The sequence below is a fragment of the Stegostoma tigrinum genome, chromosome 17, assembly GCF_030684315.1.
Source record: "Stegostoma tigrinum isolate sSteTig4 chromosome 17, sSteTig4.hap1, whole genome shotgun sequence".
NCBI classification, from domain to species: Eukaryota; Metazoa; Chordata; class Chondrichthyes; order Orectolobiformes; family Stegostomatidae; genus Stegostoma; species Stegostoma tigrinum.
The window spans coordinates 26,673,232-26,698,870 of record NC_081370.1 but is presented as its reverse complement, the minus strand read 5'-3'; the positions used below and the strand labels follow the sequence as shown (position 1 = coordinate 26,698,870).

Here is a 25,639-nt window from a genome sequence, read left to right as displayed (position 1 = left end):
GCTTGCAGACGTTTCATTACCCTACTGGGTAACATCATCAGTGCGGCCTCCAATGAAGCGTTGTTGTACTTGCTATTTAAACTCTCGGGCCTGTTGGAATCGATTACCTCATATCCGGTTTGACTTTGCAGTGGTGTGTATATACGGTCTAATTCTATGTGTTTATGGCCTTCTTGGTGGAGAGCTGGGCTTCTAGAAATTCCCAAGCTTGTCTCTGTTTGGCTTGTCCTAGGATGCTGAGCTTGTCCCAAACGAATTGGTGGTCCTCCTTGTCGGTATGAATGGAACTGAGTGAGTTTTGGTCGTGCCTTTTTGTTGCTGTTCATGTATGCTTGTAGCCACTTTTCTTCCTGTCTGTCCAACGTAATGTTTGTCACAGTCCTTGCATGGAATCTTGTATATTATGTTGTTACCATCCATAGGTGGTAAGGGGTCTTTGATTCTTGCTAGCAGTTGGCGTAGAGTTGCTGTAGATTTGTGTGCCACTCTGATGCCCAGTGTCTGTAAGAGTCTTGTGGTCAGTTCACATATGTTATTCAAATACGGTAACGTGATAAGTGTGTCAGGGACGTGCTGTATCAGCTTGTGTTGTGCGTGTGACATGCATCGTCGGACTCAGCTGTTTGGGACAAAGGACCAGTCATCCGCACATGAACACACATACCTGAGCATGTACATTTGCTGCCAATATCAAAAGGGGAGTGACATAACGTTACCTCACCTTTTGTGAAGTGGGTGTGAGGTTGAGTTGCCTTTGGTTGCAAAATGTGCACTTCTGAAATGAAAGTTATAGCCAATTTCTTTCAGTAAATAACAGGGCCTCTTGTTTCCCCAGACATAATTTTTTTTTTAGATCTAGCCAAGGGCTGAATTTCTGTTGCTGTTCCTGATGGGATATTTTTCTAATGGACTTCAACACTGGCCTCCAATGGTGAAAGAACAGTATTTCAAAATCCGGCGTTAATGTAATGAGTCCTCACCACCCAATTTCTCCTCCAGACAGACAGTATGGACTCCAAGGCTAAGTTTTGGTTGCTGTATATGACTGCTAATACTGAAATCTATTTTGTATGGAGAAATAAGTGCAATCATTTGAAAGACATAATTTCACAGCAAAATGACACAATAATAGTGCAACATCTTTCGTGCTGCTTTGGCAAAGTCAAGAATAAATGTTAATAACAATTCTAGTTCAGGTCATTTGAGAAAAGTGAACTGCAAGTGAAACAGATGGATAGGCTGAATGATAACACACTGCAATAAACTTTTTGTTGCAAGTAATATTAATATTTCTAATTAGCTTCTGTCCTCAGACATGATATAATGTAGCCATGATAATTCATTCCAAATCATTTTAATTAGAAAGTGGCTGAATTCTTACAATGCATAGTTAACTATATTAATGTTAAAAAATTACTTCCCAAGAAACTTACATTTTTGTAGAGCTGTTCTGCAAGCTCTCGTATGTGTTTTAACATTTTTGTTGGAATTCCCTCCTCAGTTTTGATTCTTTCCACATCAAAAGCAACCAACTACAAGAAAGAAAAGTTATAAACTGTAACAATTTTTATCCCACAATAATGAAATGTATCAACTAATTAAAAATAAACATTCTTGCGTATATCTTGGGGCTGAAATGGTTCCCTTAACAATTTCTCACAGATGTCGTATGTTCTATTAGGCTTTAGCCATTAATTTATTAATTAATCAAACATCAACAGACTACTAAGAAAATGCGTTTTTTTAAAGTAAGGTGGCAAAATCAGTTTGCTCCAAGGACATCCAATGAACACCCAAGGCCCCCAGAACATGAGGAAAATTTCTGATACCAAGCAATTAATTTTCTTCATAAATGCTGATAGTCAGAATGTGGCTTCCAGTTCAAGAAGCTCCTCTCAAGATGGCCGATAGAGTGGCAATTCCAACACTTACTTGGCAAAGCCCTCAACTTCCGCATTAAGTTGCCACGGAGACCATGACAATAATTAGTCCTGTCATGTACAGAGTTAAGGGTGCTGACAGGAGAATCAAATTTACTGTAAGATGATTAAAGTATTTCAAAGCAGCTACCTAAATCTAACACCTCACGTGGCATGTAGTAGTATCAAATTTGTAATGAGAAAAAGTTGATTAACTCCAGAAGACATGGTGAAAAATGTGATATTCTTGTAAACCATAAAATGCAATAAATCACAGGAATGTTTCATTGCAAGGAACAGGCTAATACATTGATTTTTAAAGATAGTGGGAACTGCCGATGCTGGAGTATCTGAGATAACAAGGTGTAGAGCTGGATGCACCTAGCAGGCCAAGCAGCATCAGAGGAGCAGGAAAGCCTGCTGTGTTCATCCAGTTCTACACTTTGTTATCAATGATTTTTAAATTTCTGTTTATAATGTTATGAGTAACTACGAGGAACACATTTTTGCATTTTGTCTCTACTGTTGGAACAGTTAAGTCATGTGTGGGCATCTACAGATAAGTCATCTTAAAATGGATAGTTGGAGAAAGTGAATCCCCACAGAGAGAAAATAGAACAATATTAAAAACATTAAAAAATGGGTGTCATGCTTCTTGTTTTGACTGATGTTGGAGGGGTGCACTGTTTCCTTTTCTAATCCTACTCTTTTACAGGTCTCAGCAAATTTTATTTGTAACTAACTTGGTGACATCACCAATTTTAAAGGTTGCAGATTGTGGCAGGTTCAGTACAGTATTAAGAACAGGTCAGCCAAGTTTCATTAGTTGACAAACAACCAGTTTATTATCAAAACAGACTTACTCAAAGATCATTAGATTATGTAAAACAAATCCACCCTTCAAAAACTAACACAGATCCACACACGTTCATGTCTGGGGAAAAGTCAGCAGAAATATCTCTACTGCGTTAACCTTAAAGTCAGCTGGCCAAGCAATAATTAAACTCACGAGAAAAGGATAACTCACAGATTATGAACTGAGATGTCTTCATGGTACAGTTGTAGTTGGCTGAAGTCCCTTTGATTCAAACAAAGGTAGGATCAATGCCAAGACAACACCTTGTCAGGAATTCCTCCCAGGTGGAAAAGAAGAGACAGGGCACGAGAGGGCAATGGGCTTCTGGGGTAGGTCAAATTCATTCGGAGTTCCAAAATGTAATAGTCCTCTCCCACTCTCAAACTAAGCCATATGACTCCTATTAAAGGGCTTCAAAGAACTCCTTGGCCTTACAGATGCAACATTATTACTGTTATATACACTTTTTTTGCTGAACAAACTTTGTTTTGTTTAAAAGAGAGAAAGCAATAGAAAAGTGAATAAGAGCAGAGCATGCAGAATCAGAGGACAAGGAAAAAATGAATAACCAGCTGCTGGTAAGAAAGCAGAGAATAGGAATAGAAAAAATATAGAGTTTCAGAATGGGGTACATGGAAGTGGAGTATTAAGAATCATTGCTGGGGCCCTAGTTATTTAAATTTACATTGATGGTTCAGACTTTGAAATGAAAATGACAAGTTCCAAGTTTTCAAACAATACCAAATTACAAGCTAACATTAATAAACTTACAGCATAGGTTTAGATTGGAGCATAAATTCCAACTGAAGTATTAGATGTTACACTTTAGTATGAAAATAAGTAGGTCACATAATATTACATGGAAAATAAGATTCCAAAGAGTTTGTAAGAGCAAAGGGGCGAACAAATATGTGAAATCAATAAAAGTTGCAAACCCTGTCATTAAGGCCATAAACAAAAGCAAATCACAAATTGGGTGTTTTACTGAGAGAAACAGAATTGAGAAGTTAGGCTAAATTGCTTCAGTGCTATATAGGCTCATAATACCAAATGAGCCTCCAGCAGAAATGTATATTCTTCATAATTCATGTTAAAATTCTGGATTGAAATGAAGAGTATCTCAGTTGCTACTAATAGATCACATGCCGTTACAAAGAACGTGCACATTCAAGGAGCGGAAGTTTTTGCAAGATCAAGGTTTCATGTTTAGTGGAACGAGTGCCGTAAGTAGGATCCACATTCTTCAGAAATCCAACCAGTCAGAGAAAGATTATACCGTTCACACATTTGTTTTTGATTATTATAGAATTGGTTTAACTGAGCTGTCCTGGCACAAGGAACAATTGATGAGTTGCCTCAGAGAACAATATTTGGAGAATTAGCTTATCTAGCAAGAGTGCACTGTGGCTTCCTTAAATTAAGGTAGACTGACCACTGTTGGTGTCTGCTACAATATGTATCTTGGCTCTTGGTTGCAGATTAGGCCGCAACAACGGACAGAACTGCTTTTGAGCCTTATGAGTACAGTGTAGTTTTATTGAGGCAGAGATCTGATGAAAGCTCTCCAGAAGTATGCCTGGATTAGTGTATTCTGCAGAATGGATAGTGCTCTAGTACCTGGCCTTATTCTCATCCTCCCCATTGACATGATGCTCTTTTGCTGCCAGAGTATAATGTACAGTGGGATTGCCAAAAGGAAGAGATAGTAGGAACTGCAGATGCTGGAAAATCTGAGATAGCAAGGTGTAGAGTTGGATGAACATAGCAGGCTAAGCAGCATCAGAGGAGCAGGAGGGCTGATGTTTTGGGCCTAGACCCTTGTTCAGAAATTTTTCCGAAAGGAATCCCATTTTGCAACTTTCAGATGGCAGTTTCACAATTGTTTGTGGACAGCAGAGGCTGTAAAGAAACACTTGCCAGTTACGTCTTTTCTTCTAAAACTTGCAGTGAAATGCATTGTACGGTCAAAAGTCTCCACTTCAGCAATTTTCATTTATAAAAGTATTTGGCCCAACTGACAGGAAAGATCATGTTCCCTTTATTTTGTCATGCTTCTGCAACAAACACCTACAAATACTATGGACCTAGGCCTATGTTTCTTGACCTTTCCAAGCACAGGAATTTTAGCACCCTTATGTCCGGAACAATTAGTTGAGGAAAAAAAAAAATCAGGATTTGAGAAGTGTTGTGAATTTTACTTTGTGAGCTAACCACACAGTTGAATAGTGTAAGAATCCAAAATCATAACTGGACATCAGATCAGCTCAGCTGGCCTCACTTCCTTTTTTCCTATGTATGCAAACAGTCAAAATTTTCAATTACATATCCTATTGCATCTTTAGGAATTTCCAAAGCTCTTCAAAACCAATGAATTACTTTTCAACTACAGTCACTGATATTACGTTGAAGTAACAGCCAGATTGTGCTCAAAGTCTTCCACAAGCAGTAGAGATACAAGGCTAGTTAATCTGTCTTGATCAACACTTGAAGGATAAATGTCAGCCAAGTATTGGGAGAGAAGGATTCAGCAAGTATATTTAGAGCCCTTCTTCAAATAAAGCCACAGAAATTTGCACATAAGATACGTATAGAACATCACTTTAACAAGTCACAAAGCAGACAGAATGTTTGACAATGTGGCATTCACACAATTTGGCATTGAAGTTTCACACAGATTATCTTTTAGATCTTCTAGCACAGACTGAATCCACTAATTTCTGACACATAAGCACTATCACTGGATTGACAGCATAATCAGCTTAATTCCACTCCTTTTGAAAGACCAAAAAAATTGGTCTGAATTTTCCAATCACTATCAGAACAGATATAAATGACAAATCATCCTCTTGAGATTACTCACTTATCTGTCAGGGATTTTCTGGCCAGAGTATAGAGTCTGGTCTGAGTAGAAATCCACTCAATGCAAAAACAGGATTGGAGGTGGTACATGCCCCTTTTATATGGCTCTTGTCACCAATTGTCAGAAGTTAAATTGTTTACTGTGGGGTGTGGGGTATGTGGTGTTGTATGAGGTTGAAGGAGGAAATAGAGAGGTGTATTGCGGTGAGACAGTGATGGGTGGGGGATGAGAAGGGCAAAATTCCGTTTCCCAATGATGATGAGTTAGTGTAGACATTAGTTTCTCAGAAATATCCAGGAAGGTAAAGGACCTCTCTTGCATTTATGAGCATAACATCAATACATATTAGTCCAATTAAACTACATTCAAGGGTGCAATCTTGGGCAGCAAAGATAGGAAAATGTTCACAAGCCTGACTACTTATAGCTGACAAGGTTGAATTCTTCTCCCAAGCTCTAGTGAGCACAAACTTCTTCACCAACTTGGTTCCTTTAGAATTAAATGTGTTTCTTTGTGCAAGTGCTTACGATGTAAGGGGTAAAGCCTCACCAGATCAACTAGCTCATGAAAAATCTGAGGATTATGCAGACTTATAGTTATTAAAAACTTATCTTGAAAACTGTGAAATCTCAAAGGGTCAACAACTCTGTCCAAGTGAGGCAGCCACACTGACTTATGTCAGCAATGCTGACCAGATAGACAAAGTAGAAAGGAATGGCAGAGAATAGAATTCAAAAGGCATGATTGTAAGCGACAGTGGAAGGATTCTGAGGAATGGCAGGATGAAACTGGGTTACAGTGAGGAGAATCACAGTGATGGGGTCAAGAAGCACGAGTAATGGTTTAAGCTGCATATTTAAAGTGGGAATACATGGGATAATTAGATGCACTGGAGAGGGAGAGAGACTAGGTGAACTGAATAAGAAATGGTATACGTCTAGGACTGGTCATGGACATCTAGATGTTCCTGTGATCCCATCCCAATCAAGGAAGTTAGCGAAAAGAAAATAAATACGGGGGAGATCGGAGCAGGACAGAGTGCATCCCACAGGAAAACAGACAGTGAAGAGGGGTAAATTTAGAGTGTGAAGGCAGAGGAAAGAGGGTGAACAAATCCCATTAAACAACTTAGAACCACCATCTTGCTGCTAAATCAGAAAACAGAAGGCATCACAAAGAATACTTTGCACAAATGGGAGGGGCCTATATGCACATGTTCCTGCACAGTGCAAAAACACCTAACTGAGAAAATTGAAACACCAACTAAGAAATACTATTTCACAAGTACTCAGTTAAGGCCTTGGCAGTGAAGGGAAGCACTGAATGCAGACCAAAGGCAAATAAGTTCTACCAACTCCTAACACCAACATCCCAGCCATATCTCATAATTCACGCAACTATGAGGAGAAAGGCACCTAACAACGATGGTGGTGGATAGGGTGGCGGACAAGATTATTCCACATGCAGAAACATGCACATTGCTCACCCAAAATGTTTGAAATTTCTTTCATTTGTTATGTTTTCTTTCTACTCAAGATCAATCTTAAGTCCTTTTTCTGCAACATACTCCTTCGAGTGGACATCGTGCAAGACTAAACAATCATCAATTCAACATGCTATAGGCACATATTGCCCCGATTTTCACTTATGGAGGATTTCCTCTAAAGTAGTCAATAATATAACTTCTACCAGAGTAAGTCTCTCTAGAGCTAAGGTACTTGTAACTGCTTTTTGAAAAAATTATTTGTTAGATTCCCAACCCTAACCAACATTTGTCATTTCTTCCCACTAAAAATATAAAATATCCTGCTTTACTTATAAAGCCAATGTGAAGATCAGTGTGAAACATCACTAAAAATGACTAATTCCTTCTGGGTCATTCAGTGGAGGGTGTTCTAACCTTAATCGCTTGGAATTGCCTCGATGTTTGAGGAAAGGTCACCAGGCCTGAAACGTTAACTCTGTTTTCTCCTTCACAGATGCTACCAGACCTGTTGACCTTTTTCAACAAATCTGTTTTTGTTCCTGATTTAGGGCAGGCACAGTTCTTTTGGTTTTTAATTGCTTCAATGCCTTATTTGCCATCAACGTTTGTCCAACAGTAACATATTTTAAGATGTTGCTTCATTCTAAAAGATCAACTCATGCATATTATTGAGTTTGTGTGCACAACAAACTTCATTGTCTAATTAAACATCAATTGATTTGCTTCATCCTTGGTTATGGAGTATTCCTTTTGAGGAAGATCTGGGGTGATTTAATCAGGATCCTCTTAACATACCTTTGGTAAAATTACTGATTCAGAATCAATCCCAAATATCCAATGCTGTATATTTAAAAGTACATGAATACAGACTTGCAATTTGAATTCTTTTTTAAGCATTACGTAATATTTTCAATATTTCTACTTCCAACCCTCTCAAAATCATCCACACACCTCACGAAGAGTCTTGAACGTTTTTCTCCATTGTCCCAATTAAACGTGGCAGGCTCTGTTTTTAACTGGAGTCAATCCAACTTTAACAAATCAAACCTTACTGACAAGAACCAAATTCTGGAGAGTTACTCAGGTCTTTAACATCCTGGGATGTCCAGTGCATTGGCTGCCTCATTTGGAAGGTAAAGTAACACTTCTCTTATGTGATGATCTCACGGCAAAAATGGAGCTTTGGTATCATTGGTCCACATCCCGAAGCATATGTTGCCAATGAAGCCCAGGAAATCTTCAAAACTGTTTTTCTTGCCAACGTTGAATCAACTCATGTCTTGATAGCCGAACTTTTCTTCAAAACCTTCTTTTCTGTCACTCATGTGGATTGATCCTTTGATATTGCATCAGAAACACCATTTCCATGCATAGTCATTCATATGATAAGGCTGGCTCACCCCTATCTGGTCCTCTGTGTACACTTAAATTTCTTTCCAGCTTTGTAAGTTTCACTGTTTGTCCCTTTTTACTGACTTATCTTCTAAGCTGTTTGTAGCCAGTAAGACTTCTCAATCAAGGCTGCTCTTCCTGGCCTGTACTACAGTTCTTGATCATGTTGCACTCCATCCTCTGTCTTGACTTTTCTCTCTTTCTGAACTGCTACTATTTATCCTCTCTCTTCTATTGATAGGATTCCTCCAAACAGCTCACTCTGTCTTACTGCAGGCATTTTCATTGCCAGATCCGCTGCCTGAGCTTACACTTCATTTCCTTCCCTTCTATCTTTGTAATGTATGCTCCCAAGCTTGGTTGGTCGAACTTCGTGCCTTCATCCTGTACATCCAACTGGATGTTATGCTTTCCAGTGACCTTCCATGCTCGACTTAAATGTTTCCATTGACTCATCCCTTTGCAAACATGTGTCTTCAGTCCCCACTTGTAGCAGTTGTCTTTTGGGACCAAAGGTCTCATTTTGATTTGGTCAGAAATCACACAACACCAGGTCAGAGACAGGTTTATTTGAAAACACAAGTTTTCGGAGTCTTACTCCTTCTTCCGGTGTTAGTGAGAGAGATAGTGTCAGACACCGAATTTATAAGTAAAAGATCAAAGGGTTACACCACTGATCAGGATGCATGAAACAAACCTAAAATGCTGTTAAAATCTTTAATCAGTTACAAGGTTTTAATTGACTAATATGTATATGTAAACCCTCAAATTCCTTTCAAGTCCCTTTCCTGTGAGAACTAAAGGTTTTATTAATGAAAAGAAGAGGTGACATTTTTGATCAGACAATGCATGTTAGGTGTGATGCCTTGTTTAGAATCCGTTTGCATTTTGGTTTGGAGTCAGATTGGCTTACTTCTCAAGTAGGAATTTATAAAACACCACATTGCCTGACAGTCTATAAATTGTGAGCTTTTTGAACAAAATAAAATGTATCTGTAATTACAAATTCATCCCATAAATTCACATGCGCAACACATACACAGGAAGTGCTTGGATGAGGAAGAATGAGGCGGACACCTGAAGGTGTTGAAGGCTGCCCTCTTAGGATGCTCAACTCGTCAGTCGCCAGGTCTAACATGCCACAGCAAAAGACTGTAACGACCTCTTCAGAAGACAGACACAGGATGTGTCCAATAGGGTACCCTTCATCACTCAGTACTTTCTGGGTGCAGAGAAACAATGCTATGTTCTTTGCAGCCTTCAACACATTATCGATGACAATGAGCACTTTGCCAAGTTCTTTCCCACGTCTCCACTTCTCACCTTCAAACAACAACCAAACCTTAAACAGACCATTGTTTGCAGCAAACTATCAAGCCTTCAGGACAACATTGGCCAAAACATTATACAACCTGCCATGGCAAACTCCACAAGACGTCAGATCCCTAATGCGGGCAAAACCATCACATGCGGGAACACCACCCACCACATGCACAGCAGATTTCCATGTGACTCAACTAACGTTGCCTATCTCATATGGTGCAAGCAAGGATGCCCTGATGTATGGTATGTTGCCAAGACCACACAGACGTGATGATAACAGATGAATGGACACAGCTCAATAATTGCCAGGCAGGGATGTTTGCTCTTAGTGGGGGAGTACATCAGCGGTCAAGGACATTCGGCCTCCGGACTTCAGGTAAATGTCCTCCACGACAAACTTTGAGATACACAACAATATAAGAGTCACTGAGCAGAGGCTGAGAACCAAGTTGTGGAAACACGAGGATGGCCTCAATTGGGATCTTGCGTTCAGGTTGCAATGCACGTGACCCCACCGCATGAGGCGCACACGCACACACACTGGTGCCTCTCTCTCGCACACACTTGCCTTCTCTGTCTCACGCATACAGTTGCCGTCAACCACTCGCAACACACTTGCCCTCCCCTGCTCATGCACACACATAGATACTTGCCCTCTCTCTCACACCACATGCACGCCCCCCACCACCCTGGACTCGCGTGCAGGCCTCTGCCTCTCGTGCACACACACGCTTGACCCCTCTCTTCTCCTCTGCCACCATCCCTCCCCAGGTCTCACGTGCGGGACCTTGGTGCCCCCCGCCACACACTCACTCACACACACCCACGCCCCCCCCAATTCACCTCTCTCCCGCACACGCTCCGACGTTCCCCCTCTCCCGCATGCGCACCACCTGCCCCCCACCCCCACACCCGTTGCCAACATGCACGCCTTGTATTTGCAGATACATTCTATTTGGTTCAAAAATCACACTAATAATACAGTCAATGTGGTGTTTTATAAATTCTTCCTTTCGAAATAAAATAAGTGTCTCCAAACCAAATCTCAAACAAATTCTAAACAAGGCCTCACACCTAACATTCATTGTCTGCCCTCAGGTGTCACCTCTCCTGTACACTGCTAAAAATCTTTAGTTTTCAGAGGACAGGGGCTTGAAAGGAATCTGGGTATTTACATATTCATATTAATCAATTAAAACCTTCTAACTGATGAAAGATTTAACAGCATCTTCGGTTTGTTTCATACATCCTCATCAACAGTGTGACGCTTTGATCTTTTACTTTTAAATTTTGTGTCTGATACTATTTCTCACACTAACACCTGAAGGAGGAGCAAAGCTCAGAAAGCGTGTGTTTTCAAATAAACCTGCTGGACTATAACCTGGTGTCAAGCAATTCCTGACCTTGCCCTCACCAGTGCAACACAGAACCTCCACTTCATTTTAATTATCAGTGGAGTCTGTCCATCAAACAGACTGCCATTTTCAACAGCTAAATCCTCATAGTTGAGCAATACTTTGGGTGAGAGATCCCTTGTCCTCATTAGTGTACGAAACTCCACTAGAATCTGTAAATTTATAATTCATAGCAAGCAAGCTTAATGAGTGCACCCCGCAGTTCAGCTTCCAACTTTACAATTAGCATTTTTCTGTCTTTATCAAAAACTTTTTGATTCTCTAAGCACCACCCCCCCAATACAAACAACATCCAATTGGCTCAGTATCTGATTAACCCTTTGGTTTTCAACATTCCCACAACCCTACCACCTGTTCATGCCCCCCAATTTACCCACAGTCCTAGGCATAACTAGTCCACGTGCAAGAAATGCTCTGTGGCCCGACTGAAGCTAGAATGCTGCTGACTGTTAATGGACTCTCTCCAACATTACCTCTTTGCCTTCCACATTCGATCATCTCTTTCTATTTGTAGTTGCTTCCGTTTAAAATGGTTATCACCGCTGCATCCCAGCACGCTGTCTTCAAGCCACACAACTGAATTCGCCAGCTTCTCTCATACCAATGGCACCTGACAACTCCTCCTTGATGTTTTGTGGACAGACCCCCAATAGTGACCATGACCCAAACCTTGACCAAGTTGGACAGACAACTGGCTTGATCATTACTGGTGCCTGTGTAGCTGACTAAATGACTCCTCACAATTCCCTGAACTGTTTGCAACTGATCCACAGGACCAACTGTGGCCCAACGCTCAGACTTGGATGTACAGAGACCCGAACCCTACTTCCCGAAGTAACCAAGTGACTCTACTCAAGCCTATGGAATGCTATCAACAGCTGCCTTTGAATTACAATGCTAAGACCCCATAACTGAAGGATGTTTTCCATGACCCTGATGAAGACTAATCCCCTCAAAATTTGAGATATGGCCATTTAATTGAAGCATGTGTGGTAAATTTGGCACATTTGGGGTAGGCATATTGTGCAGATTAGAGACTGACATACTGCAAAGGCCAGAGGCAGGGTGGAAGATTAGGAAAATTTTACAATCAACGAAAGGTTACTTAGAAAAGTCATAAAATGAAAATCATAAATTTTGAAAGAAAACTGGTGCAAAATATAAAAAGACAGCAAAAGCCTCTAAGTAAATAAAAGGGAAGTGACTAGCTCATGTGACAGTTGACCCATTGGAGGATAATACTGGGGAGCTAAAAGGGGCAACACAGACAAAGCAGAAATATTAAATTAATACTTTGCCTGTTTTCATGGTGGAGGACTCTAGCACCAACCCAATAGCAGCAGGTAATGTAGAGAGGCTGCAGAAAGGGAGGAGCTTGGAACAACCATCTCTGGAGGAAAAACCGTCAAGAAAACTCATGGAACTGAAAAGCAGACAAGTGCCCAAGGCCCGATGGCCTACATCCTAGAGTCTTACAGGAAGTGGGAGCAGATATAACGGATCCACAGGTGGTAATATTTCAAAATTTCTTGGATGTGAGAAAGGTTATAGTGAATTGGAAAAATGCTAATATAACATCTTTATTCAACAAGGGAGAGAAGCAAAACGTAGGAAACTGCAGACTATATTATCTGCCATTGGGAAATTGCTAGAATCCATTAATAAAGAAGAAATAAGAGGACATTTGGAAAGTCAAAACACAATCCATAAAAGTCAGTACGTTTTATGCAGAGTAAATCATGTTCGACTAATCTGCAAGAGTGCTTGCTACATTTTCAAGGAAAAGCAGATAATGGGGTTCTTTAGATGTCGTATATCTGGGGTTGCAGAAAGCATTTTGCGTGGCCACACTTTTTGGAGTAATTTCTGAGCTTGAATTGAGAACTGGTGAACCAACAGAACGCTGAGTTGGGATAAATATTGTTACAGAGATAGTAGGAACTGCTGATGCTGGAGAATCTGAGATAACAATGTGTAGAGCTGGATGAACACAACACGCCAAGCAGCAGAGGAACAGGAAAGCTGATGTTTCGGGTCTAGACTCTTCTTCAGAAATGGGGGAGGGGAAGGGAATTCTGAAATAAATAGGGAGAAAGGGGGAGGTGGATAGAACATAGATAAAGGAGAAGATAGGAGAAGAGACAGACAGGTCAAGGAAGCAGGGTTGGAGCCAGTAAAGGGGATAGGTCGGTCTAGGGAGGACGGACAGGTCAAGGAGGCAGGATGAGGCTAGTAGGGAGGAGATGGGGGTGGGGCTTGAGGTGGGACGAGTGGATAGGTGGGAGGACAGGTTAGGGAGGCGGGTACAAGCTGGGATGGTTTTGGGATGCACTCGGGGGGGAGGGCAGATTTTAAAGCTTGTGAAATTTAGCAGTTTAAATGTGGATAAGTATGAGGCTCTCTCATCTTAGGTTGTAGGAATAGCAGAAAGGCAACTTCTTTTCCAAATGGAGTGCTTAGGTGCAGACAGACGTAGATGTCCTTAGGAAATGAATCACAGAAAACAAGTATGCAGGTACAGTAGGTAATAAAGAAAGCAAATTGAGTTTTGGCATTTATTACTCAAGGATGAAACATCACCAGAGCCAAAATGTCAACTCTGATTCCTCTTCGTAGATGCTGCCAGACTCGCTGTGCTTTTCCACAATTTGCTTTTGTATGTGATAACAAAGACTGATTTGTGGGGTCTGGGCTAAGAACATAGGAGAGTTCAATCCCTAAAGTTACTGAATTCAATATTGAGTCCGGAAGCCCCCGTCCCCAAGTGTAAATGAATGCACTAAGCTTTGCTGGAGCATTGCAGTAAGCCCAATACAGAGATACTGGCCAGGGAACAGAGTGGTGTGATAAGGGGACAGATAGCTTGGAGTTCAGCATCTTTTTTGCAAACTAAATGCAATGCTCTGTTAAACAGTCACCCAGTCTATGCTAGGTGGTATCTGGTCCTGGCATCACAGTGGCAGTGGGAGAAATGGCAGCTAATGATCCTCTGGATGTGGATGTTGGTGGAATGATATGTGAGGACCAAAGGGACCCTATCACTGTTATGGGAGGGAAGAGAAGGCGTGAAGGTTGAAGCGGGGGAAGAGGGGTTGGACCCAGCTGAGGGCTCTGTCAACCACAGTCCTGGGCGTTTCTCAGTACCAGAAGCTCCTTGATGACATTGGCATCATCGGAACAAACGCGACGGTGACTGAGGAACTGGGAGAATGGAATAGTGTCTTTACAGGAGGCAGAGTGCGAGGATATATAATCCAGCTAACTGTGGGAGTTCTATCCCCAGAAATGGAAACAGAGATATCAAGGAATGAAAGGGAAGAGTCAAAGATGATCACCACCAGACATATTCCCGTCCCCTCTCTTGTCAGCCTTCTATGGTCCCTTCTTCCTTCACTCCCAACAATTCACCCAGAGCTGCATTGCACCATCCAGTGCAACTGCAGAAGGTATAACCGCTGGCTGTTTACTTCTTCCCTCCCCAGGATCAAAGGGCCCAAACACACCCTCAAGGTGAAGCAGCGCTTTACCTTCAGTTCACACAATCTAGTCTACTGCAGTTGCTGCACACGTGGTCTCCTCTCCATTGGGGAAATGAAGCACGGTGACCACTTTGCAGAACACGTGTTCTGTTCACAAAAAAGAATCTGAACTCCCAGTTGCTTGCCACTTCAGCACACCACCCTGTTCCCTGACCAACATCTGTGTCTTGGGCTTGCAACAGTGCCCCAGTGAAGCTCAGTGTAAGGTGGTAAAACAACACCTCAGTTTCCACTTGGGGACCCTGCAGCCTTCCGGATTTAATATCAAGTTTAACAACTTTTCAGGCAGCTCTCCTATGTCCTTACCCCAACACCCACAAGTCAGGCCTTATCACAAAAGCTGCTATTACACGCCACCCATTGTTAGTCATTAACAATCCCCATTAATTCACCTTCCTAGACAGATCATTCTGTATTCCTTTGTCTGTCCAACTGTTCTTTCCCCTCTTTGGGCTCTATCCTCACCTATCATTTAACACCTGACATCCTCCCCGCACCCTAACCTCTGCATTTAAACCAACACTTTCCTACCTACTATTGGTTCTGAGGGAAAGTCACCCAACCCAAAACATTAACTGATTTCTTTCCACAGATGCTTCCAGACCTGCTGAGTTTCTCCAGAAATTTCTCTTTTTGTCTGTTTTATAGCATCCGCAGTTCTTTCATTTTTTACAAGCAGAAATTACTTCTCTGAAAGGGTTGAGAATGTGAAGAATTCACTATCCCAGAGCATGATGAATGCTGGGATATTGAGTAAAATTAAGGAGGGGATAAACAGATTTTTAATTAGTAACCTATGAAGGAGTCGGAGGAGTGGGCAGGAAAACAGAGATGAGGCTGAGATGCAGTAAGTCATGATCGTATTGAATGGCGCAGCAGGCTCAAGGGGCAGAATTGCCTACCCTGCGCCAGAGGCAACATGTCCACCCAGTTGACTATCACTGCTGATGAGCATGACAAGCTGGCTAATGTTTTAAGTATAATAAACAGCAAGGCAAGACAGAAGCACAATGAGCCTTTAAGTTCTGATTAAGGGAGCAAAGTGCAAAAAAGGCCAAGTAAGACAAGGTACTGTGAGCATCAAATTCGGGTCAAAGTTAGTGAAAGCTCAGGAGAGCAGCTTGGCCCAATGCAAGAGATAGATGGATGTCCATGTCAACAAATGCAGCTGCTGTCCACGGAGTAAGTCTTGGGATGTTCGGGACTCGTTTCAGAGAAAGAGGTCAAGGAGCAAGTGACAAGTTGGAGTCATCGGATTCCCACCTTGCTTTAAATGTCATGAATTACTGCCACCTAATTTCTAGCTGGTGGTTGGGAGAATGGGAAACTGTATACAAATAAGGCAAGATTAGGTTTTAATGTTAACGTAATTAATGTTAACACACACAAATAGGCCACCTGCCACTCACTGGTGAGAATCTTGTCTTGTTGCTCAACACTTGGTTAGAAAATGAAACATTTAGCTTTTACTGTCAAAAAACTCCTCACTGACTTCTATCTAATAGCTTTCCCAATTTATGTGCCAACACCTGCGGAGTTCAGTACTTGTGAAGATTCTACCCAATGTTTCATTCCAAGGATTTTCACTTAGAACTGGGAAAAATTCAAAATCGAATAGGATTTGAACAAGGGCTGTCTGTGACCAAAAGGATGGCAAGCAGAGAGGGTATGTGTTTCATCTCCTGAACTCGCAAAGCAAGGGACAGGGTGTTGGGCACCAAACAGAAAACTGTACCTTCAGAATGTGCAAAGCGATGATGTATTTGGTCATGGCATCATGCTAGTGATAGCAGAAATGTCAGAAAATGATCTGCTGCAAACAGTGGTGGGTGGAAGGTGAGGACAAGGAGAACTCTATCATGTTGTGAGAGGGAAGGAGTGCAGAAGTATAGGGAACCCCACAGCTGTGCGAACCAAAGGCAAGGCTAAGGCCTGGCACGGATGGTGCCTGAAACAGGGCTTGGGCAGTCTGGTATGTGGCTGTGGCAGAAGGCCTTGATTGGGACTTTGGTAGTCTGAGATCCCAGAAGTGAACCCAATGTGGCAATGGAAGTTCCCCCAACATCTGCAGCAACGAGAACAGGGAGATTGAGCCAGTGCGGGAGATTGCACCCTTGTAGGAATTGTGGTCCCAGCATGACTAAGCACTTAAGATAGACTTAATACTAAGAAGGACTGTAATATTTAAGTTAACTTTATTTTTACGCTATACCAAGAGTGACTGTAATGTTTAGCTTTTAACTTTATTACCCAATTTCTAACTAGTTCTTAAGGTTATGTACCTGGGTACTTGACCCAAGACAGCACCCTGTGTGAAGACATTGAAAACTTTTCACCCTACTCACTCTAACTTAACATCAAATCAATACCCAGCGAATACAAAGGCTCTGCTAGTCAGTGACAAGAAATCTTTGCTCAAGGTAAAAAGGATGACAAAGCGCTGAGGTGGAAGGCTGCATCAATGGAAAGGATGCACCTAGATGAAGAAACTGAAAGGAAAAATGGAATTCTTAAATGATACAGGGTATAAATAGCTCAAGTAGCTATGTGTACCAACAGAAATGGAGGCACTAGTCAAGAAAGGGAAAGAAATGGAAGAACCAGAGATGAACCACATGAACCCTAAAGAAGGGTAAAAATCATAAGCAAAAGTGAAAACATTTTCCAGTTCGGGGCAGTAGTATGTCATGATTCTGATCAAGGCATCAATGCACCAGTAGAGTAGGGAAGAGGACCCCAAGAAGAACTGGATTCCAAATTATCGTCAATTCTGGAAACAAGCTTGCCGAAGAAATAATGTTTTTTGCACATTTATGAACAACAAATTTACTGCTCAGAATTAAAGTAATTGGATTTGAAACTCGAATTATGCTTTTCAGATGCTACCAAATCTACTGAGATTTTACAGCACTTGCTGTTTTTACTTTAATCCATCTACACAAAAAAGTATTTAATTATTGATCCTTTTTCCCTTGGATAGATCCTAAGCTAACATCGAGAGGACAATAAGCTTTAATTTGCCGTTCCAAATTGATGCTGGAAGGCGAGTGATGGGAGATAAGGAAATTGCTGAAGAACTTAATAAGTACTTTGCGTCAGTCTTCACAATGGAAGACATGCGTAGTGTGCCAACAATTAGGGAGAGTCAGGGGGCAGAGTTGAGTATGGTAGGCATTACAAAAGAGAAAATGCTAGAAAAGCTAAAAGGTCTAAAAATGGATAAACCTCCTGGCCCCGACGGGCTACATCCTAGAGTTCTGAGGGAGGTGGCTGAGGAAATAGCGGAGGCGTTGGTTGTGATCTTTCAAAAGTCACTGGAGTCAGGGAAAGCCCCAGATGACTGGAAAATTGCTGTTGTAACCCCCTTGTTTAAGAAAGGACCAAGGCAAAAGATGGAAAATTATAGGCCGATTAGCCTAACCTCGGTAGTTGGTTAAAATTTTAGAATCCATTGTCAAGGATGAGATTTCTAAATTCCTGGAAGGGTCAGATAGAACAAGTCAGCGTGGATTTAGTAAAGGGAGGTCGTGCCTGAAAAACCTGTTAGAATTCTTTGAAGAGGTAATAAGTATGTTAGGCCAGGGAAACCCAGTAGATGTTATCAATCTAGACTTCCAAAAGGCCTACGATACAGTGCCTCACTGGAGGCTGCTGAGTAAGGTGAGGGCCCATGGTGTTCGAGGTGAGCTACTGGCTTGGATTGAGGATTGGCTGTCTGACAGAAAGCAGAGAGTTGGGATAAAAGGCTCTTTTTTGGAATGGCAACCGGTGATGAGTAGTGTCCCGCAGGGTTCAGTGTTGGGGCCAGAGCTGTTCACCTTATATATGAACGATCTGGATGAAGGGACTGGGGGCATTCTGGCGAAGTTTGCCCATGATACGAAGATAGGTGGACAGGCAGGTAGTTCTGAGGAGGTGGGGAAGCCGCAGAAAGACTTAGACAGTTTAGGAGAGCGGTCCAGGAAATGGCTGATGAAATTCAATGTGAGCAAATGTGAGGCTTTGCACTTTGGAAAAGAGAATACAGGCATGAACTATTTTCTAAATGGTGAGAAAATTCGTAAAGCAGAGGTACAAAGAGATCTGGGAGTGTTGATCCAGGATTCTCTAAAAGTTAACTTGCAGGTAGAGTCCGTGATTAAGAAAGCGAATGTAATGTTGTCGTTTATCTCAAGAGGGTTGGAATATAAAAGCAGCGATGTGCTTCGGAGACTTTATAAAGCTGTAGTTAGGCCCCATTTAGAATACTGTGTCCAATTTTGGGCCCCACACCTCAAGGAGGACATACTAGCCCTGGAGCATGTCCAGCGGAGATTCACACAGATGATCCCTGGAATGGTAGGTTTCACGGATGATGAACAGCTAAGGATCCTGGGATTGTACACATTAGAGTTTAGAAGGTTGAAGGGAGATTGAATAGAAACTTACAAGATAATGCATGGCTTAGAAGGGGTGGACGCTGGGAAATTGTTTCCGTTAGGCAGGGTGATGAGGATCCATGGGCACAGCCTTAAAATTAGAGGGGATAAATTTAAAATGGAAACAAGACGACATTTCTTCAGCCAGAGAGTTGTGGGCTATTGGAATTCATTGCCACGGAGTGCAGTGGAGGCCGGAACGTTAGATGCCTTCAAGGCAGAGATGGACAAATTCTTGATCTCACGAGGAATTGAGGGCTACGGGGAGATTGCAGGGAAGTGGAGGTGAAATGCCCATCAGCCAGGATTTAAATGGCAGGCATTACTTCCACTCCTATGTCTTATGGTCTTTAATAATCCAATTAAAACTAGATAGATGAATAAAACAATGGAAAAGAACAATCTAACATGACATTCCGGTGTTGTCCCCAACTGACTGGATACAATTCTAGGAAACTTAACTATCAACTAAATGAGATTATAAACAAAACAAAAGACATGCAATGCAATTGTACAAACTGTTCTGATAGTTGAAAATGAGATATATGCTGTTAAGTCTATTAGTACCAATGATCAACATTTCATCACATCAATTTTTTTGAAATAGCAATCATTTAAAAAGTCTTACACAATAAAAGGGTAGAGCAAGAAAAGTGTGTTCCAAAATTCTTACATCATCAAATAAGTCACAAGATCTGTAGGGAGGTCCTCTTTCTGATACAAATCCGGCAAAAGACATTCCATCAAGAACCTTCGTCAAGAAGTCATTTTCAACCAAGCCACGCTGTCCCAGAAAAGCCGCCTATAATACGAACAAATATTTCTAAATAAATAGCAATGTTTGCTTATTACTCATATTGTAATGACATGAAGGAGGCAAATCAAATCTGCGTCTCCAACCATATAATATGCAACACAGTAAAATTAAAACATTCAATAACCTTCAAAATTGACCCCAATGATATGTAACCAGACAGTATGAATGACTAGTATCAGACTTTGCAAGTAGCAGTTATCAGACTCCAAACAACCATACCAGACACCAGGTTTACTGCATAAATAAAAAATTAACAATTTATTAATAATACAGTAGCTTTTGCAGAACAAAGTTAAGCAACAAGGTGATCTAATTAATATCTATGATTTAAACCCAATTTTATTGGGTTAACCTCACTGTCATACAAAGACAGACAAAGAGATGCAGTTAAGAGATAAATCAAAAAGAGAAAGAAGAAAATGAGATAACTGGCCAGTCTACTCAAGCAATTTCCACGATCCATAATTTCACAAGAGCATGGGATTTAATCTTGCTTAGTTTCTGAAGACACCACCACGTACAAATAGCTTTCAGTAGGCTTTGAGAAATCTTCACTTACTACTTATTACAAGTTCAAAGAATAAAATCTGTTAGAAGTTGATAATGAGAGGTTAACCAGGGAACAACCAAACTGCTGTCCTGTAACCTTTGCATGCATAATCCTTCTGACTTAAACAGTGTTCAAACTTTTGGTCATCCTTGTTAGGTTGGTTGCCTCCCTCTGAGACGTGAGTTAACACTCATCATCTGACATCTGTTTGAGCATAATCCATCTCCAAAACCAAAATGTCTACAGCATTCTATGAACAAGAATCAATTTATTTCTAGATCTGGCCTTCGAAGCAAACTTCATTTTGTTTGTTCACACTCTTTTTAAACAAGTCACTGTTCAGAGTCCAAAGATCACCTTTAGCTCTCAACTCACAGTTCAAAGCTCCAATCCAAAAATGATTAAAGAAAAAAAATCAAACTCAAAAACATGAAATCCCACTTACCAAGAAACAAAACAAAGCCTTTCATTCTTCCTCCTATTTGATTATTAATCACAATTCAACTTCCTTCGTTACATGCTTAAATTGTCAACAGTTTACATTTTGGATAAAACAACAGAAATTACAATTTCTTTCCTGGAAATACATACAATTTTACGTTAAAACGTTTCAGTGTCAAACAAACTTTAAACTGTTGAAGAGCTGTCAGCTTGACCAATGATTCCTTTTCTATAGTTGACCTCGTTTTTTTTTTATGTTGATTTAGCTGTTTGGAAAAATAAGCCAAACTTCTCCACTGTAGTTTCATCATTCTGGATGAGAACTACTGCAGTCCCGAAATCTCTAGCATTTACTACTAACTTAAACAGTTTGTTACTTCAGGTGGAGTTAAGACAGATTCATTCATTAAAATGGCTTTCAGATTTTCAAAGGCTGCCTCGCATTCTGACTTCATAATGTTTTTATAACAAAATAATGAAGGATATGGCTATTGCACTAAAATTATGTAAAAACATTTGATAAAATTTGCATTTTCCCAAAAATGTCACTACATTTTGTTTTAAAAGAGTGGGAAATCAATCAAAGCTCTTACTTTTGTGTTCTGGATGACACCTGTCCTTGTCCTACAACATTTCCGAAACATGTCAACTTAGCTTTTGCAAATGTTCTTTTTCCCCCCAGATTTAACACTAATGTGACTGACTGTAATTGTGTAAATACGTTTTCTAACTTTTCTTCTTATGCTGCACACTACGATGTCATCCAAGTAAACTACATAATCAGATACTTTAGCTACAACTCTATTCATTAATTATGGAAATGTGGCTGAGGCATATTCCATCGGGTGTGACAAAAGTAGAAAATTCCTTGGCTCCTGTTGTCAATGGGATTGGCCAATATTATTTTAACAGATCAATTTTAGTTAAAAAGATGCACAATCAATCTAATATTCTAGTCGGTGAATCCATCTTTCTGATTACATTTGCTTTCCTATGTAAAATACCTGCTTTATGAATGCCTGAGTTTTTCAGGATCCCACACGTCCTGCCAGTGGAATTTCATGCACTATTCATAATATCTCCCTATTAGAACTGGGTTTTACCATGACCTAATGTAGAAATGATGATTCCTTATCAGCGGTTCTGAGAGAGCGTCTCCATTTCTTGATCAGCACTCTAAAGATAACTGTACTTCACAACTCCTTCAGCCTTTACTCAGTATGAACCAACTGCGTTAATTTAGATCTTGCTTTTTGTTTTTCAATTAATGATGTCATACCAAACACGCAAATTGGATTATCTTAGTTTTTCAGTGAAGTTTCAACTACCCTTTCATTTGTTTGTGGAGTCACATTAACCTTCATTTGAGCTACAATGCACAAGGGAAGGATACCAGGAACCAGTTCTTGTGATCGCTCCATTTCTTGAAATTCTTTTGGACATTCTCTAATTATGATTGAAGCCCTGTCAAATTTGACACGGTGCTATCAAATCATTACTCCTCACTATCAGTAATGTCTTTACTACTCCAACAATTACTTCTCCCGACAACAGTTGCTTTAGCAAAGCAAAGTAACAAGGAAATCCAATTAATGCCCATGAGTTAAAGTCAATCTTCTTTGATTTTAGTCCCTACTCACTCACAAACACAAATGACTCAGTTAAGGGAATAAAAACAAATGTAACTGGTCAGTTCACTTAAACAAACAATCTCCAATGATACGAAATCTCTCAGGCACATGGAACTGTATCTTGATTAGTTTGTGAAGACACTGGTGCAGGAAAATAGTATTCCGCCAGCTTTGAGTAACAGTCACTTAATATTTATAGCTTGGATTCCATTCTTCGAACTTTGGATAAGTTGATAATGACAGGATAACCAGACAGCAACCAAAGATTTGTCCTGTAACTTTCGAAGGCACAATCCTCCTGACCTAAACACGTTCAAAATGTGTTCAAACTTTGGGTTCTCTTTTGTTAAATTGGTCGTCTCCCTACAAGTTGCCAATTAACATTCAGCATCTGCCATCTGTTTGAGCATAATGCAGATCTGGACTTGCAAGAACTAGAACATATTTTTCCCACAAGAATTACCTTCCAGGACTAGCTTCAGAAGCAAATAGTGGTTTGTCTGCTCTCTTCATTTATAAAAAATGCTACTGCTCACGGTCCAAAGATCCAAAACAAAAAAACCAGTAGAAATTAAAAAAAGTGAGTGTTCTAAAAGAAAAATAGCCATTTGGCTGCTTTAACAACTACAGATGTGGGAAAATGAATCAGGTTTGTTCTTGTGTTCTTGTTTCTTCTTCCTCGGGGATAGAATGGAGGAGGAGTGGTTAGCACTGTCGCCTCACAGCGCCAGGGACCTGGGTTCAAATCCATCCTCAGATGACTGTGTGGAGTTTGCACATTCCCCTCATGCCTGCATGGGTTTCTGCTGGGTGCTCCGGTTTGCTCCCATAGTCCAAAGATTTGCAAGTTAGGTGGATTGGCCATGCTAAATTCCCCACTGTATTCAGGGATATGGAAGCTAGGTGGATTAGTCATCCTCAGTAATCTGGATCACTTTTGGCTGCCCTCTGAAATGGCCTAACAAGATGCTCAGTTGTACCGAGGAACATCAAATCAGGTGAACTGCATGGTTCAAAGAAGTAGAGCTTTTTCAAGGAATATTGGGGATTGGAAACAAACCCTGCTCTTTACTTATGATACCAAATCCCATGAAAGAATAAAGTATTATGTAAAGGCTGGAGTCATTGCACTGATATGATAAATACTTTGAATAGACAAATCTATAGTACATTTATTCATTAAACATTCTTCAAAAACAGAAATGACTTGCTGAAGAAAGGTGACTATTTTTGAATTTCTGTACAAGATACATATTTTGGAATTTGCCTCTAATGAGTGATTAAGTATCTATATTTGGGGTAAGAGGACTTAGAGCATAGTCATTGTGACTGTCAGACTTAAATTGGCAGATTAGGTGAGACGTTGGAACTGGAAAGGGCATTTCAAATTTATGAATTAATTGGGGAAATATTGATCAGAAAAATGATGGCTGAAATTAAGTGCATGACATATTTTTGGGGCATTCAAGTAAAATAAAACAAATTTCATTGACAGGATTAGAACATTTGAAACAAAGTGGGAATTAGACTGGTTGGATAGTGAAGCAACATGGCGGCTATGAGAATTGTGTCAACAATTGCCATAAATGTCAACACTATAGGGTGTGGACTTGCACAAACTATGCTTACAATCTGTGGAAGTTGATATACATATGTAAAATAACTTCGCTCTTATTAAAAATACATCTACTCATTTTCCTCCATGCTTGATCCCAGTCTGAAACATATCCAAAAAGTGCTACACACAGTTAGAACAAACAAAATTACAGAACAGGAACAGGCCCTTTAGCCCTCCAAGCCTGCACCGACATAATGTCCGTCAATACTAAAACCCCCTACCCTTCTGGGGACTGTATCCCTCTATTCCTGTCCTATTCATATATTTGTCAAGACGCCCCCTAAAAGTCACTACAGTATCTGCTACTACCTCCCCTAGCAGCCAGTTCCAGGCACCGCCACCCTTTGTGGAAAAAACTTGCATCATACATCACCTTTAAATCTTGCCCCCTCGCACATTCAACCTATGCCCCCAAGTAACTGACTCTTCCAACCTGGGAAAAACGTTTGATTGTCCACTCTGTCCATGCTCTTCATAATCTTGTAGACCTCTACCAGTGTTCTTAGCACACTGGTCCATTTTTGCCTTCCCCAAAATATTTTCTGCCCTCCTGGTTCAAATGCTAACTAAGACTTAAGTTAGAAATTACCAAATACGTGAGCATTAATACATTTAACAAAACTCAAACTGTTGTTTGATGAGAAATTAATTTTGCTTCAAAGAGTCAAAAATTGAACTTTTTTTGCAAAGTCGCTTAAGAAAATGCCCTTTCATTAGTTGATGACTTAATTATTGAAATCTGGTCCAAACAAAAAATATTAATTACGGTTTTGATTTTCCATATGTAGAAGCAAGAACTAAGTTACACTGACCAGGCACTTCTAATTCTAAGCTATGTAGCTTCTAATGAACGTTGGACTTTATAAGACAGTCACACTTTAAACTGCCCCTTAAATTCAAGGTAAAATCAAGTAGTTAAGTAGGTATGTAGTGTCAAATCTATGGAGACTAAAATATCTTTCAGCTTGACATTTGGCTGCTTCAAAATCATTAACAGAAAGTACATCTGTTATATTTCCTTGCTTTCTGCATTATTTTGGATTTGTTTGCACTTAACTTCAGCCATCATTTTTCTGATCAATGTCATATTTTCCCCAATTAATTCATAAATTTGAAATGCCCTTTCCAGTTCCAACATCTCACCAAATCTGCCAATTTAAGCACTTCGCATTGTTTCTTAACTTGAGGTCATTGTATCAACTTGAATCAGTAGTTATCCTAAGACTGAATCACGAGGCTCCCTAATTATTATTGCCCTTTAGACCCAGCACAAGTATTTTAATGAGCATTGCTTATTTTCCTACCCCTCTGTTACCCCCACAATTTTGAATATAATGAACTTATGTTTTTATTGTTCATTAACGGGCTAAGGGC

At 40.4% G+C, this 25,639-nt stretch overlaps 1 protein-coding gene across 6 annotated transcripts in view; it reads right to left on the bottom strand.

Annotated features, from left to right (window-relative positions):
• Positions 1–25,639, bottom strand: part of sbf2 (SET binding factor 2) — a 609,277-nt gene that overhangs the window by 235,552 nt on the left and 348,086 nt on the right. For all 6 annotated transcript variants that reach the window (XR_009446846.1, XR_009446845.1, XR_009446847.1 and 3 more), the window contains 2 exons: positions 19,882–20,012; positions 1,434–1,532 (listed from right to left, as the gene is read on the bottom strand). Coding sequence is in view for 3 of the 6 variants with exons in the window: in XM_059652034.1 (XP_059508017.1) it covers positions 1,434–1,532; positions 19,882–20,012 (230 nt within the window). In the remaining 3 variants the exon portion in view is untranslated. The remainder of the gene's footprint in view (positions 1–1,433; positions 1,533–19,881; positions 20,013–25,639) is intronic.